The 14,864-nt window shown below is 39.9% G+C and overlaps 1 protein-coding gene across 8 annotated transcripts in view; it reads right to left on the minus strand.

Annotated features, from left to right (window-relative positions):
- Nucleotides 1-1,439: 1,439 nt before the first annotated feature.
- arhgef4 (Rho guanine nucleotide exchange factor (GEF) 4) overlaps nucleotides 1,440-14,864 on the minus strand; it is a 92,698-nt gene continuing 79,273 nt past the window's right edge. For 5 of the 8 annotated variants that reach the window (XM_051911454.1, XM_051911418.1, XM_051911444.1 and 2 more), the window contains 10 exons: nucleotides 8,918-9,094; nucleotides 8,497-8,691; nucleotides 8,113-8,292; nucleotides 7,790-8,022; nucleotides 5,709-5,838; nucleotides 5,484-5,615; nucleotides 5,125-5,368; nucleotides 4,729-4,806; nucleotides 4,315-4,559; nucleotides 2,356-2,504 (listed from right to left, as the gene is read on the minus strand). In XM_051911454.1, coding sequence (XP_051767414.1) covers nucleotides 4,321-4,559; nucleotides 4,729-4,806; nucleotides 5,125-5,368; nucleotides 5,484-5,615; nucleotides 5,709-5,838; nucleotides 7,790-8,022; nucleotides 8,113-8,292; nucleotides 8,497-8,691; nucleotides 8,918-9,094 — 1,608 coding nt within the window. In that variant the 3' untranslated portion in view covers nucleotides 2,356-2,504; nucleotides 4,315-4,320. Of the gene's footprint in view, nucleotides 2,505-4,314; nucleotides 4,560-4,728; nucleotides 4,807-5,124; nucleotides 5,369-5,483; nucleotides 5,616-5,708; nucleotides 5,839-7,789; nucleotides 8,023-8,112; nucleotides 8,293-8,496; nucleotides 8,692-8,917; nucleotides 9,095-11,427; nucleotides 12,450-14,864 lie in introns of those variants that run through there. The other 3 variants (XM_051911426.1, XM_051911472.1, XM_051911480.1) reach the window with 2 other exon arrangements.

The following is a 14,864-nucleotide window of genomic DNA, read 5'->3' on the forward strand; positions in this document are numbered from 1 at the left end:
GTCCTATTCATCATGTTCATGTTTTTGTCTGCTTGATAGGACAATAAAAATTTGTGTATCTTGTATTAGAGCAGTTAAAATTTGGTGCTTTGAGTACAATTCTCTCATACTGATCACTGGATGTTCAACATGGCACCTCATGGCAAAGAACTCTCTGAGGATTTGAGAATTAGAATTGTTGCTCTCCACAAAGATGGCCTAGGCTATAAGAAGATCGATAACACTATGAAACTGAGTTACAGTACAGTGGCCAGGGTCATAGAGAGGTTTTCCAAGACGGGTTCCACTCGGAACAGGCCGCGAGGACTCAACTACTTTGATCTACCCGATCAAAGTAGTTGAGTCCTTGTGCTGTGCGTCAGGTGCAGAAGCTGGCTTCAAAAAACAGACGCATGAGTGCTGCCAGCATTGCTTTAGAGGTTGAAGAAGCGGAAGGTCAGCTTGTCAGTGCTCAGACCATGCCTACAGTCAAGCATGGTGGTGGTAGCATCATGGTTTGGGGCTGCATAAATGCTGCTGGGACTGGGGAACTGTGCTTCATTGAGGGAAACATGGATTCCAACATGTACTGCGAGACATTCTGAAGCAGAACATGATGCCCTCCCTTCAGAAACGGCATGATAATGACCCCATCGAGTTATTTTTAGAGGACAGTAAATCTGTACTACTATACAAGCTGCACATTGTCTACTCTAAAGTATATACAATTTTCATTTCTATAGTATTGTCGCTTGAGAAGATATACTAAAATGGTTGCTGAAATGTGAGGGGTATACTCACTTTTGTGAGATACTGTACACTGTAACAGGGACACCTTCAAATAAAGGGTTACACTTTATTTTAAGGTCTTTGTTACACTGTAATTATACATGTAAGTACTGAGTAATATTAAGTAACTACATGTACTTATTATAGGGTTAGGATTAGGGTTTGGCTTAGTTGAATGTAATTATGCATAATTTATAGTTATTACATGTAACAGACACTGTAAAATAGTGTTACCAAATAAAGTAACTTTTTTATGTCTTATTGCTTATTATTGTCTTGTTTCAAGGCCACAGACAAAGCACACATTGGATGCTAGTGTAACCATAGTAACATTGAACTGATAGGCTGGCATGAATCTTGACCACTGGGTGGCAGTATTTTCATTTTGTAAAGAAAAACGTAAACACTGCAGCTAGTGACTACTAACATACATAGTAATGGTGAAGAGTGCAATTTCACTGTAGTGGCACCAAACAGAACTGCAAAAATAGTGAGAGCATGTGGAAATATTTCAAAAGCACAAACAACGAAAAATACTACAATTAAAAGCTAATTTAAAATAATACTAAAACAACACTGCTCTCCTGGAAAATCATCGCGCAAACATGTAGCTGGAATAGAAAGCATTTCAACATCAACAATGATAAAATCAGTTTGACGTTAACCAAATGTCAGATTCATAACACTTACAAATGCTTTTTATTAACATACTTTGTTTTGTGGTTGAAGATAATCATATACTGTACATATTTGACAACTGTCAAAGATACTCTTTAATTTAATAGTACCATTATCTATCAGAATGACAGAATATTGAGAATTTTATTTGGGTTGAAAATGTCGAGTTTCACAGCAAATTCATGCAACCCCCCATCACAACATCTGGGTTACGTTTGGAATGGCACTTCAAAGAGAAGTTCGTTACAGAGGAGTCATTAGGCAGCAGAATCAAATGAGCACATACATGAAACACTCATCTGAAACGGTGAGTACTGATGGGACGTCGTCTAAGCATCATTTTAGAGGCTTCATGAGGAGAAAGTTCGGAGAAGTTGATAGTTGCATACACAGACTGACATGATATCGACGGACTTCGTGTGACAGCCTTGGAAGTTATACAGTAATAAATCTCAACACGGTCTACTTTCGTCTTGTGCGGAACCCTTTGAAACTTGAAACATTATCATGGGTTACACAAAAGTATCAAATTACATACAAAAGCTAGTAGTTGGGCACTGTGGATAGCTGGCATACATTGAAAACTTGGAAATAAATTAACCGACATATAAAGAAGTCCTCTCTTCAAGCGGGGCTCTTTTGATGAAGCGTGTCCGTACGATGACTTGCAGCAGTAGTCGTATTAGTCGGGAAGTGGAGCGGTTGAGCAGTAGTAGCCGTCTTTTTTCGACGTTATTAACATAGCAGGAATGCCCTCCCGTGATGTCCGACAACGTCTGGGAGTGATGCTGTGATTGTAACAAACCCATAAAGTGCTTTCGCAATTGGACAATAAAAATAAACATGTTACACTGGGATAAAAACACAAGTTCAGGCACAACCGCGAATGTACCGAGTCCCTCATTTTTTGAACGGTGTCAAGCGTCCGATGTTGTGCCAGAAATTGGAGGTCTTGCGTTTGGGTTCGGCCAACATGATGACCTGCTGCTGGGGCAGGGAGGTGGGAAGCGTGGGGTGCTTCTGACGCAGCAGGAAGTCATAGTAGGGCCTGGTCACAGCTGCGGGGAGGAGGACAAAAACACGGGGTCAGAAAACGCAGAGAGTTCAGTCAGTCATTAGAGAACAGGACACACATGTAGACATGTTGGTTTAGTAGACGAGCATGTTTTCGTCGGTTGGTACTTGTATTACTGCTGATATTATTGAATGTTATCTGTAATGGTTTTAGTGTGTACTTATTAGGGAAGGATGGGTTGCCTGTGAATTATGTAAACTAGAACAGTTACTGTAAATAAAGGGCTGGGTATCCATACAGATTTCCCGATTCGATTTGATCTTTCATGTGAAAGCAATTCTCTCTCAGCTAATGCTGTAAATTTTTACAATACAAAAATAATAATTAATGTAATATCAACATGGCCTACACTGCAGTTCAATTGCCAATTATTAACATATGAATTGTTGAAAAAAATGCTCTGTGAAAACTTAAAAATGCATTTATTATGAATATAACAAAATAAAATAATAAAAATAAAATTTGCTCGTAAGAGTCATTTGTGGTTGTGCTGTGTGCTTTTGATCCATTAAAATGAATTGGTTTAAGAGAGTCATTTGTGGATTGGACAATGGTTGCGCTGTTTGTTTTTGAGTCACTAAAAAGAACTGGTTTAAGAGAGTCGTTTGTTTGTGAATCAGACAAAATATTTGCTCAGCATGTTTTTGATTCACTAAAAATAACCAATTTAAAAGAATAATTTGTTTGGGAATTATATTACACTTGTACTGTTTGTTATTGATTCACTGAAAAGAACTGGGTTCAGAGTCTTTTTTGTGAATCAGACTACGCTGATTACTCTGTATGTTATTAATTCACTAAAAAGAACTGGTTTAAAAGAGTCAATTGTTTGTGAATTGGACTACACTGGTTGTGCTCTGTTTTTGATTAACAAATGGCTCTATTAAATTATTTTTAGTGAATCAAAAACAGAGCACAACCAGTGTAGTCCAAAAAGTTGTTTTTAGTGAACCAATAACATACAGAGCAACCAATGTAGTTTGATTCACTAACAAATGGCTCTAATAAATTCTTTTTAGTGAATCAAAAACATACAGAGCAATCAGTATAGTCTGATTCACAAACAAATGACTCTTTTAAACCAGTTCTTTTTAGTGAATCAATAACACAGAGCAATCGGTATAGTCTGATTCACAAACAAATGAGTCTTTTAAACCAGTTTTTTAGTGAATCAATAACATACAGAGCAATCAGTATAGTCTGATTCACAAACAAATGACTCTTCTAAACCAGTTCTTTTTAGTGAATCAATAACATACAGAGCAATCAGTATAGTCTGATTCACAAACAAATGACTCTTCTAAACCAGTTCTTTTTAGTGAATCACTAACATACAGAGCAACCAATGTACTCTGATTCACAAACAAATGGCTCTATTAAATTGGTTCTTTTTAGTGAGTGAATCAGACTACATTGGTTACTCTGTATGTTTTTGATTTACTGAAAAGATCCAAAAGTGTCATTTGTTCATTAATCAGACTACACCAGTTGCTGCATGTTATCGCATGCACCCCTTGTGGACAACTCACTAAAGTATGTTTTCGTTTCATCAAACACAGTCTTTTTATTTTATTATATTCAATTCGCACTGCAAACTCTGGTAAAATTACATTTTTTGCAGATTCAGCTATGGTAGCGTGGATTCAGTGAAACAGAGTAAAAGATTTATCTTGAGAATTTAAGAATCAATATCGATATCATTCAAATGAAGATCATGATTAATCCGAAAATCAATATTTTTACCCAGCCTCAGTTAAACAAGCGAATAAGTCACACTAACACACTGGAATTACCCTGGACTACTCGATCGGCTCTCTACTTTGAGAGGACACCCAGGATATTGCCCTGCGCAGGACCCCAGGAGGCACCCTAACCCCCCGCCCCTGCCTACGCTGAGGGCCTTCAGGGAGGAGAGGTGAAGTTAAGGTGGCCCTGGGAGCCAGAGGTCCTGAAGGTTCGGACAAACGTAGGCACTTGGAAGTTTTTGGGTGAAGAAGTGATGGAGATCTGAGCGCCAAAAGGTGCTGTAAAGCTAATGCTGTTCCAGGGCAGTGCGGTAATGATGAAACAACACACAAACATAATCAAACACATGCTTGTGAACAGATGAACAGTGACCACACATGACACAATTCATTCACTACATGCTAAACTGGAATGATTTCACTCTGAAAACCACATATAATCATAACAGAGATAAAATTCACCTTTGGGCTTCCCTGTTGGATGACTTTTAGATGCATTCAACATGGCCTGCTTCTTCTGGACCTCAGTGATCGTAAAACCTGTTGGAGGACAAACAAAAACATTTATAAACTTCTAGATTATCATTCTTAATCAATAATGGAGAACTGACTGACACATTTGTCATGAACAAACATTATATAAAGCTGAACAATAAAATATATGATGAAATCGCATTGCTAACTGTTTGGCGGTTGCTTACTGGCCAGATTTAGTCTATTTCTGTTTATGTAGAACAAGTGATGCATTATGAGTTGCAATAAAATGTGAAAATAATCCATTTAAAGACCGCGGACAATAAAATCAATGCTTTTCTTTATACTTCCAAGAGCCAGACCGAAAGAAGAAGTGCTGTTCACCTGTTTCGAGGTCATGCTGGACCTGTTCCCGCTCATCTGCAAAGGCTCGCAGCCAGCGCTGCTTCTGCTCGGGTTTCTTGGCACACAGGAGGTGGACCTCCTCTCCCCCAGGAGAACACAATTTCAAGGCATTCTTCACACTCACGTTAAAGTCCTTATCCTTCCCATCCTCTACATCCACCACTTGCATCTGATCCATGTCTAACCGCCCCTTGTAGTACAGGATGTCCCTCCGAAGCAGATCCTGGGGTGCCAATCAAGACAGTAACTACTTTAATACTGCTTGGTGCCACTCACATAAAAACCATCTGCCATAAATAATAGTGATTCTGCTCTCACTGGCCTGGCAAGTGACTGACCTTTTTACAGAAAACCAATTGGTGGTCAAAGAGGAAGAACATTCGCTGCTGGCCTTTGGCCTGTGGCTGGGAGATCTTGGTCAGGTCTCCTGAGAAAATAAGATCAGAGCTCCGGCTCAAGATGTCTTCACCCTAATGAAGGGGAGAAAGAGCCTGTGAGACCACACACATATCTGGAGTGAATAAGTGTGTGAACTCTATACACAAGATGCTCCTGTAATTTACCTCCCAGTCCTCTATGGAGCTCTGCCACTGAGCAATTTTGTCAATATTCTCCAGACGCCTCTTCCTCTCATTGATCAGTCTGGCCACATTCTTCATTGCGTTTAAGGCAGCTTCCACATCCTTATAATCTCTGAAAAGCAAAATATGAGATTTTGTATGGCTATAAAATGCCAATAAGCAAAATGTGAATCAAATCATTCGAAACACCAATTTAGCAATTTGACTTCATCCATTAGTGATCATGAACTTGTTAGTATGTATTTTGTAAAAATGGTCACACTTTAGTTTTAGGGTCCAATTCTCACTATTAACTAACTTTTAACTTCTACCTCAATAAACCCAGAATTGCTGCTTATTAGTTAATAAGATTGTTAAGTTTAGGTACTGGGTAGGATTAAGGGATGTAGAATATGGTCATGCAGAACAAGGCATTAATATGTGCTTTATAAGTACTAATAAACAGCCAGTATCTTAGTAATATGCCTGCTAATAAGCAACTAGTTAATAGTGAGAATTGGACCCTAAACTAAAGTGTTACTGGAAAAAGCAACACAATGCTAGGTTTTTTTGTTTGTTTGTTTGTTTTTTTAAACTTACATTAGTGCAAATTACAGTTTGTTCCACCTAGCGACATTTAGTCTCAACTGTAATTTGCACTACTGAGGTAGTTGGTACAGTACAGCCTCCTTTAGTGTATTAAGCACTAAGCAGTAAACAGAATGCACTCTTGCATATGTCATATCTTTTTGCAGGGCTGATAAAAAACGAACACAATCGGAGATATATTTAAAAATGTCCTTGCTCCTCCAAGGTTTATAATGATTGTGAATGGGGGGCCACATTTTGAAGCAAATAAATAAAATGCATCCATCCATAATAAAAGTAATCCATACGGCTCCAGGGGGTAAATAAAGGGCCTTTTGAAGCGAAGCTATGCGTTTTTGTAAGACAAATATCCATATCTAAAACTTTATAAATTCAAATAACTAGCTTCCGGCGGACGACTATACGCATACTGCGCAAGTCGACTTGCGCCAAATGAGTAATCCTCTGACGCGATGTATGACGCAGGATGTAGGAGTATTGATGCCACTTGCTGTTCAAACAAATAGGGCTGGGCAACAAACTCAAGCTCCTCTTCTCTTACATCAAAATCCTCCGACATTTCTATTTAAAATTTCTCGTTTTAGACTTCTAATCCGTGACCGTGTTTTGTTTTGCTCTATCCTCTGCACTTCCGCATTCGTCATTGCGTCGGGTCAGAGGTTGCACTTCCGCCGCAAATCGATACATACGGCCGTATGCCGAAAGCTAGTTATTGTAGTTAATAAAGTTGCAAATATGGATATTTTTCTTACAAAAACCCACCGCTTCACTTCAGAAGGCCTTTATTTAACCCACTAGAGCTGTATGGATTACTTATGGATTTCTTACTATGGATTATTATGGATGGATATTTTTTTTTCTCTTCAAAATGTGGACCCCCATTCACAACCTTTAAAGCTTTGAGGAGGCAAGGGTATTTTTAAACATATCTCTGATTATGTTCGTCTGAAAGAAGATTCACCTAGAAAGGTTTGAGGGTGAGTAAATTATGGGATAATTTTCATTTTTGGGTAAACTAACCCTTTAAGCCCAACCCTCTTATACTTATTTTTCCACGTTTCGTTCCGTTTCGCACAAAGTTCAGCGCAAAAATTTCAAAGTATACTCCTTTGTCCGTGAGCACAGAAAGATGCATTTGACGCATACGCACTACCTAGTGGACTTTGTTTTTTCAAGCGGTCTTTCACAAATGCGCTGTTCTTCTTCTGCTTTTTTTCCTGTTGTGCTGGTTATCAAACAGTGTTGCTTTAACGTGTGCGCCCCCTTCTGAATTGGAGTGTGGATCGCCCGTGACTGTGTGTGTGACCGTGACTGTATCCGTCGTCTAACTGCATGAACCGAACCGTGACAACCGCCCCCACGGTTCGAGATGAATACATGTACCGTTACACCCCTAATATATATGCATTCTAAGCGCTTGATTGTCTAAGCCAAAAATCAATTACTGAATATTTTCAAAATGCTGAAAAAAGTACCTGTGCTGTGGGTTGGTGTACTTCAGCAGTTCAGCCAGCTGCAAAGGGTACTTGCAAATCTTCTGAACAGGAGTAAGCAGGAATCCATCCAACGAAATGTCAATCATCTTCTGGAGCAGGCGACAGGCCTCAAAGAAGAACACGTACTTCTTGATCTTCATCAGTTTGGAGAGTTGAACGCAGGCATTGGGGTGGTTGTTGCAATACTCAGAGTAGATCTGGAAGTTTGTTTGCTGGAAGGAGACAGAAGCAAAAAAAACAGAATAAAAATCCAAACGTAAAAACTGTATCCGACATCAACACCTACATGGAAGTCAGCTTACGTGTTCTAAGAAGCAGGAGCCAATCTCGCTAAGGTGAGGATGATCTTTGTTAAATTTCTTCTCCAAAGCTTTGAGGAACTTCTTCTGGAAGCGGTAGAGTTCATCGATGTTGCCAAAGATAGTGCGCAGTTGCTCCTCGGTAAACATGTCTGTCCTCTTCCGACACTGTTTTATATAGCCCTGGAAGTAAATATGTCAAAAGCTTAATGCTATAGCAATGCTATAGCTGGATTATGGCTTTACTCATTACTCTGATGTGAATCAGGTCATTCTCTCAGCATGTAAACAGAGTGCTGGGTGACTCTATAGACACTGTAATGCTTTGTAACAAGATCTACATACTGAGGTAAGAAGCGATCGATCAGAGCCATGTGGTAAACTGACCTCACAGATGTCCTTCAGGTGTTTGATGTAATCCCTCTCTGTGCTCATGATCTCATTGATGACGTTGGCTCTCATCTGCTCCTTGCAGGGCAGGCCGGGCCCTAAGGGGCCCCCCATGCTAGCCCCACAACCCTCCGAGGCCCCGTCCAGATGGGCTAAGTATTCCTCCATGGGCTCATCTTGGTTCACCCGTAACTACCAGTAACAATGGTTATAGTTAGTGCACAATGTTGAATTATGACACAATGTCTGGCATTTTCTGGTGACTATATGTTCACAGTGCAGTTCCTTTTATCAATGCTCTTGGCAAAAAGAACAGCTGTGCATCGACGAGCCCTCAGTGTAGCCTAATGTAATAGTGATGACATAATGTGACAGTAATCAAATTTTTTTTATGAGCGGGAAGTCTGCTTTCTTTTACCCGAACAAAGCTGGCGGGGAACCAGCCCTCGCTGTCCAACACCCGGCCCCACCACCACTCCTTGTTTGTGGCGTCCACTACTTCGATGACGTCTCCAGCTTTGAAGCCCAGCTCCTGGTCGTCCATGGTGACATGGTCCCATAGAGCCTCCGCACACACGCTGCCATCACTGATCAGCTATTGAGAAACACAAGATGAAGGCAAAACTGAATGATGAAATATAACAGAGATCTTCAACATGTGTGTGGATGAAAATGTCAACAGCCTCTACTCAAGGTTTCATACTCTTAAATTCTTGCACTTGTTTGTTTTTTTCTGTTCAATACAAACTGTACAACAGCACGCAGTTTGCATTAGGACTGGGCGATATATTGAATATTCACAATATATATCTGATGTGAATTTGCTGGTGTTATAAAATTATGCTGCAATTTTTATTTTACCTTTTTAATGACATTTTTAATAGTCTCTAATTTAAATTCTAGCAAAAATGCCATTAATGTATGAAAGTTCAGTCAGTTCCATCTTTCTATGCATCATTTCAAAACTCAACAACTTAATACTGAGTTTGTGCATGACAACTGTCATGTATTAAAATTCATATTACTATTTATTACTTTGGTAACACTTCAGTTTAGGGTCCAATTCTCACTATTAACTAGTTGCTTATTAGCATGCATATTACTAGGATATTGGCTATTTATTAGTAATTATAAAGCACATATTAATGCCTTATTCTGCATGACCATATTCTAAATTCCATAATCCTACCCAATACCTAATCTTAATAAATACCTTACTAACTATTAATAAGCAGTAATTGGGAGTTTATTGAGGCAAAAGTCGTAGTTAATAGTGAGAATTGGACCCTAATCTAAAGTGTGACCATTACTTTAATATATTTGTGCAAAAAAATTAAATAGTTTTTTCTTGTATTGATGTAGTGTTTATTGATTCTTTTCAATTTCTTGTTAAAAGTTGTTATAACATTTTAATGTTCTTAATACATGATAAATAAATCTGATAATTTGCAGTTTAGGCATGGTTTTTAAATATACTATAATGTTTAATGACTATAATTACTCATTAAATCCCCAGAAATAAAATTGCACATTAATCTGGAGATTTAATGTGAAAATATATTTACCGTTACACAATATGAAGATAGGTGTGATTAATCGAGATTGATTTTTTACTGATTGACACCTCCTATACATACACATACAATACGTCCAACATCTTGATATTTAGAAAAAGTGAATTGTTTTGCCTTACTATAAAAAGAAAGAAAGAGAAAAAAAAAGAAAAATCAATTTCACTGTCTGTTCCAGCATCTCAGTGTCATAGTGTGTTATCATGCAATGATATACAACCCTTCATTCTGTGCACTTAACCAAAACCAAACTGCAATGTATCATTTGAGGAAGCCTTGCCAAATTAAGCCTTTTCTGTCTGCTGTCTGCTTTTTTCCCTGAGTGGTCATTTTACGTTTCCACTTTTTGCTTGCAAGGATTGGTTTGGCAAAGAAAACAAAAAGTGGGATGATATATCACCACACTGTGCAGCTTGGCTAGAGCGAAAATTAAGTGAAATCCTGGCAAGCTTAACAGCCTCCATCAAACCATCTCTACTGTGTGGGTAAACGTGATCTATCGGCGCTGATGTAATAATCACACTGACTTCGTTCTCTGTCCACACTTTGTGCTCACAACGTCGATGGACTCGAAGGCTGAACATACACCCCCTGAATCCAGAGCCCTGCATTCTCATCACCAGAGCTGTGCCTATGTACCCTGTTGCCTAGCGACACACCCACATACTTTCCCATGTGCCTCCTCTTCACAGCCTGTGAGTTACAGCTTCTTGGTTTGTTCAAAGACCCTATCAGAAAAAGCCCTGGAGCACATTGTGCAAACATATAACAAAAAGTAATGAAAACATGCTGATCGTGAATGAAGAAGGTTTGTAAAACTAGCATGGCTGTTATAATATTGAAATGTTTCCACTAACAGAGTGAATACAGAACATTTTTACTGACCCAAACTGTGCCAAGTGCATTGGCTGATATTCCAATTTGTTTCCTTCTGGATATTTATTCCTCACTGAGACGCCATGCTGCTCTACTGAGCTATAACCCCAGCATAACCGTGTCAAGCTCACCAGTGTGACCTCTTTCTCTGCAGAGTCCTGCTCACCAGCAAATGGATTGTGCAGATCCCTCTGGGACAAATAAAACAAAGCCTCACATAGGCCATACTCACAAAGGAGCCATCACAACGTTTACTGTGCTCAAGGCACATAGAGCCACAAGCTGATAGTTACACAACATATAAACACCCAAACATACTCACAAAAGCCTACAAAGATGCCCTCAGATGACTTGAAATGAAAGCCTGACCCCTACAAGAGTGGTTACGGGCTGGTAAATAATTAACAAAGTGCCCTCCCAGCACATTACTTCTGGCTGAACGCCACAACCTCACACACACAGTCACACCCATTCCGGTTACCTTCACTGTGATGTCTGCATCCTGAAAACCCATCCACGAGTGAGCGAGAGGGACCAACTTTCCCTCCTCCTCCCCCTCGCCGTCGTCTTCCTCTCCACCCCTCCCCTCTCTCTTTCTCCTCACTGCGGCTGCGCCCTACTGGAAGGCCAGCAGGAACATCAGCACTACGTTGATGATGACCAGCAACATCATGATGACGAACACCACCACCTTCTGGGCCTCCGGGCTGAGGTTGCAGCGCAACAGGAAGTGAGCCAGGCCCTGCCGAGATGCCGTTCGCTGGCCTCCGCGAGCCATGGCGCCGGAAGCCCCCTCACCTAGAGGTCTGCGTGCGAACGCTCGACGGCACACGGCTTGTCGGCCGGATCCGCTCTGTGATCTCTGTGAAGCGTGAGGGGGAGGGGGAAGAGCCTCCACGTCCACAGTTACCTGCTCACTTCCTTTCCGTTCTCTTCTCGCTCTTTCTCTCTTTCTCTCGCGTGCGCTATCTTCCTCCTCCTCGTCCGTCGCTCCCCTTGATTCTTTCCCCGTGCGCTGCTGATGTCAGGAGCAGGGGTGGATGAGTCTCTCCGCCTCCATGTATTCTTCTCCGTCTATGCTTTTTTCTGTCTGTTTTTCTCCTTCTGTCCTCCTTTCGCTGCCTCCCCCTCGTTCTCGTCCTCCTGCTCTGCTTAAACACACGGCTGTGTCAATTCCCCTGGACCTGATTAAAGCACTTGAAGTCCCGTCTCATTTCACCGTCTCTTTTGCAAAACGCAAACCTGAGGGGTGGAAATGGTTGCTGCATCTGTGCTTAGCGGCACTAGCAAAAACCATCCATCCATCTCCCTGAATTGACTTCTGTTTTTGCTCCGGATTTTTTTCCTCTTATCCTTCTCAGCCAATCGGCTGGCGGTGCTGTGAAGCGTATCCAGGATACCAGAGTAGCGGAGGCCGGATTTAGCGGCAGCAGGAGGGAGGCGGCGGTGGGGGGAGGGATGCGAGAGAATGCAGCACAATACATCCTTTCTATCCTGGCGCATCTCTATTGGCCGAGCCGACCGCCTGTCAGCCGCACTTCCCGTGTAAAAGCGAGCACGTCCTGCTCGTCTTCTCGAGGCAGTGCAACGGTGACGGTAATGCTGCTGGAGATATTAATTAAAGGCTGCATGAGGTGCCAAACACCTCTTGAGCTTTCATTTCCTGACCCGGGCCGGTGTCGGCGAGGTAGGATTAACGCAGTCATCCCCACTGGTCTCATTCCCGTGCATCAATTTGTGCACAGCTAATGGGATTAGTGAAGGACTCTGATTCTACCAACCTTCTGTTCTCTCTCTCTCTCTCGGCCGCAGAGCCCCATCCCCACTGTCACAGTGTCACACAGCACGATACTTCCTTTTAAATCAGCAGCTGTGTCTTTCTGACACACACACAGGCAAAACAATCACTCACTCTCTCCAACACTGAAACAAAATGTTCTCCCCAACACTGGAAATGAACGTTTTTTATATTTTTTTAGAAGAAAAACAAGAAAAAAAGAGTTGTGCTTGACTATGTACATTTTTGTTGCTAGGTCACTGTGGTTGGTTGGTTGGCAGGTTGCTGCTATGCAGTAGCTGAGGTGTTGTAAATGGTTTTTAATGTATTGCTATACGGATGCTAAGATGTTCTGGGTGCTTGCACTGCAAACGGCTAATAATCAGTATTTTTGTCTTTTCGAGTAAAACTATTCTTAGATATCATTAAAACAATAAAAAAATTCATTAGAAGTACAAAATAAGACAAAAAAAATTGAATTAAGTTTATTTTCTTATTTCTAATTTTTTTGTTTGTTTGTTTTTTATTTTAAAGTCAGCATGAAATGGAAATTCACTCTATATAATTTCTAAATGCATCTTAATAATCTTACTGAGAACATTTCATCCATGCATGCATTGTATTCTTATTAAATAACCAAAAAAGGTAACGCTTTAGTATAGGGAACACATATAAACTATTAGTACGACTTTTTTCCTTAATAAACTCCTAATTTACTGCTTATTAATAGTTAGTAAGGTAGTTGTTAAGTTTAGGTCTTGGGTAGGATTAAGAATGTAGAATATGGTCATGCAGAATAAGGCATTAATATGTGCTTAATAAGTACTAATAAATAGCCAATATTCTAGTAATATGCATGATAATAAGCACCTCGTTAAGAGACCCTAAAATAAAGTGTTACCTAAAAAAATAATCAAAATTTCAGAACTGGATATTCCTCTGAAATTTCCCCTCTGGTGGCATATGTAGGACTTTTCTAATCATTTAGTCCATGTAAATCCTGCCCCTTTCTTAGAATCGACTGCAAGCTCGCATTCAGATCTGCCCCGATCCAATTAACAGCCGATGGATAGAACCAAGTTCCCGCTCTACATTTTTTCTTCTTCAATAATGTTACATTTTAATGTATGTCACTAGTGTTGGGGAAAGTTACTTTTAAAAAGTAATGCATTACAATATTGCGTTACTCCCTTAAAAAAAAGTAACTAATTGCGTTACTTAGTTACTTTTTATTTTGCATTACTTTTTCTCACCTGGATTGGGTTTGCTTGTTTGTTTTTTCACAACAACAACAACAACAACAAAAAAGTTCTATTTTTGGCAAATGTTAAGGCCCTTTTACATGAATAAGCCTCAGGCTGAAGGAAATGCATATTTATGCCTGTACAGTAGAGGGCGCAGCTCACACAAAAGGTGCGTCCCAATTCGTGTACTTATGCACTATTCTATGACATTTTTTGAGGACAAATAGTGCAAGTAGTGTGTTCACACTGAAAATTCCAAAAAGAAACAGTACACTTTAAATACCCGGATGATGCACTAAATTAACGGAAAAAACGAAGTGTCGAATGTTGGACACTTCATGCACTCAACTGTTGCAGCTTTAATTACGTTGTGGAGGGGGAGGGGCTATCAGACGGCGATGGTAAATGACAAAATAACTATAAAATTCACACACTACATGGATTACATAGTGCATAAGTACATAGTGTATAGTGCGTCATTCGGGACGCAACTAAACCTTTCAGCTGTGCTGCCATTCTGGATTAAAGAAGAATAGGATACAGGAGAAGGAAGTTTAACACTCTTATTTCTAAAACTAATATAAAGTAAGTTTTGCTTATTAGTATGGTTGAATTAGATCATTGAATATTGGTTAATAAAGTGAGATTAAATACATAAAGTATATTTGTGTAATTTAATATAGTTAATTATTACAGGATTGCGTAAAATTCCGAGATTGCATTTCACTGTTTTTATTCATTTTGAGGAATACTGAATGTTTTTGTGCAAGTGAGAGGAGTAAACGCATGTTCACATTTAGTCTAGAACTACAATAACCATCATGTTTACACAGTACACACAACACCTGTGCACTTTATTTCTCTCAAAACGGGGACAGGAGAGCTGTCAGTCAATAA

Source organism: Ctenopharyngodon idella, chromosome 2 (genome assembly GCF_019924925.1).
Source record: "Ctenopharyngodon idella isolate HZGC_01 chromosome 2, HZGC01, whole genome shotgun sequence".
Taxonomy (NCBI): Eukaryota; Metazoa; Chordata; class Actinopteri; order Cypriniformes; family Xenocyprididae; genus Ctenopharyngodon; species Ctenopharyngodon idella.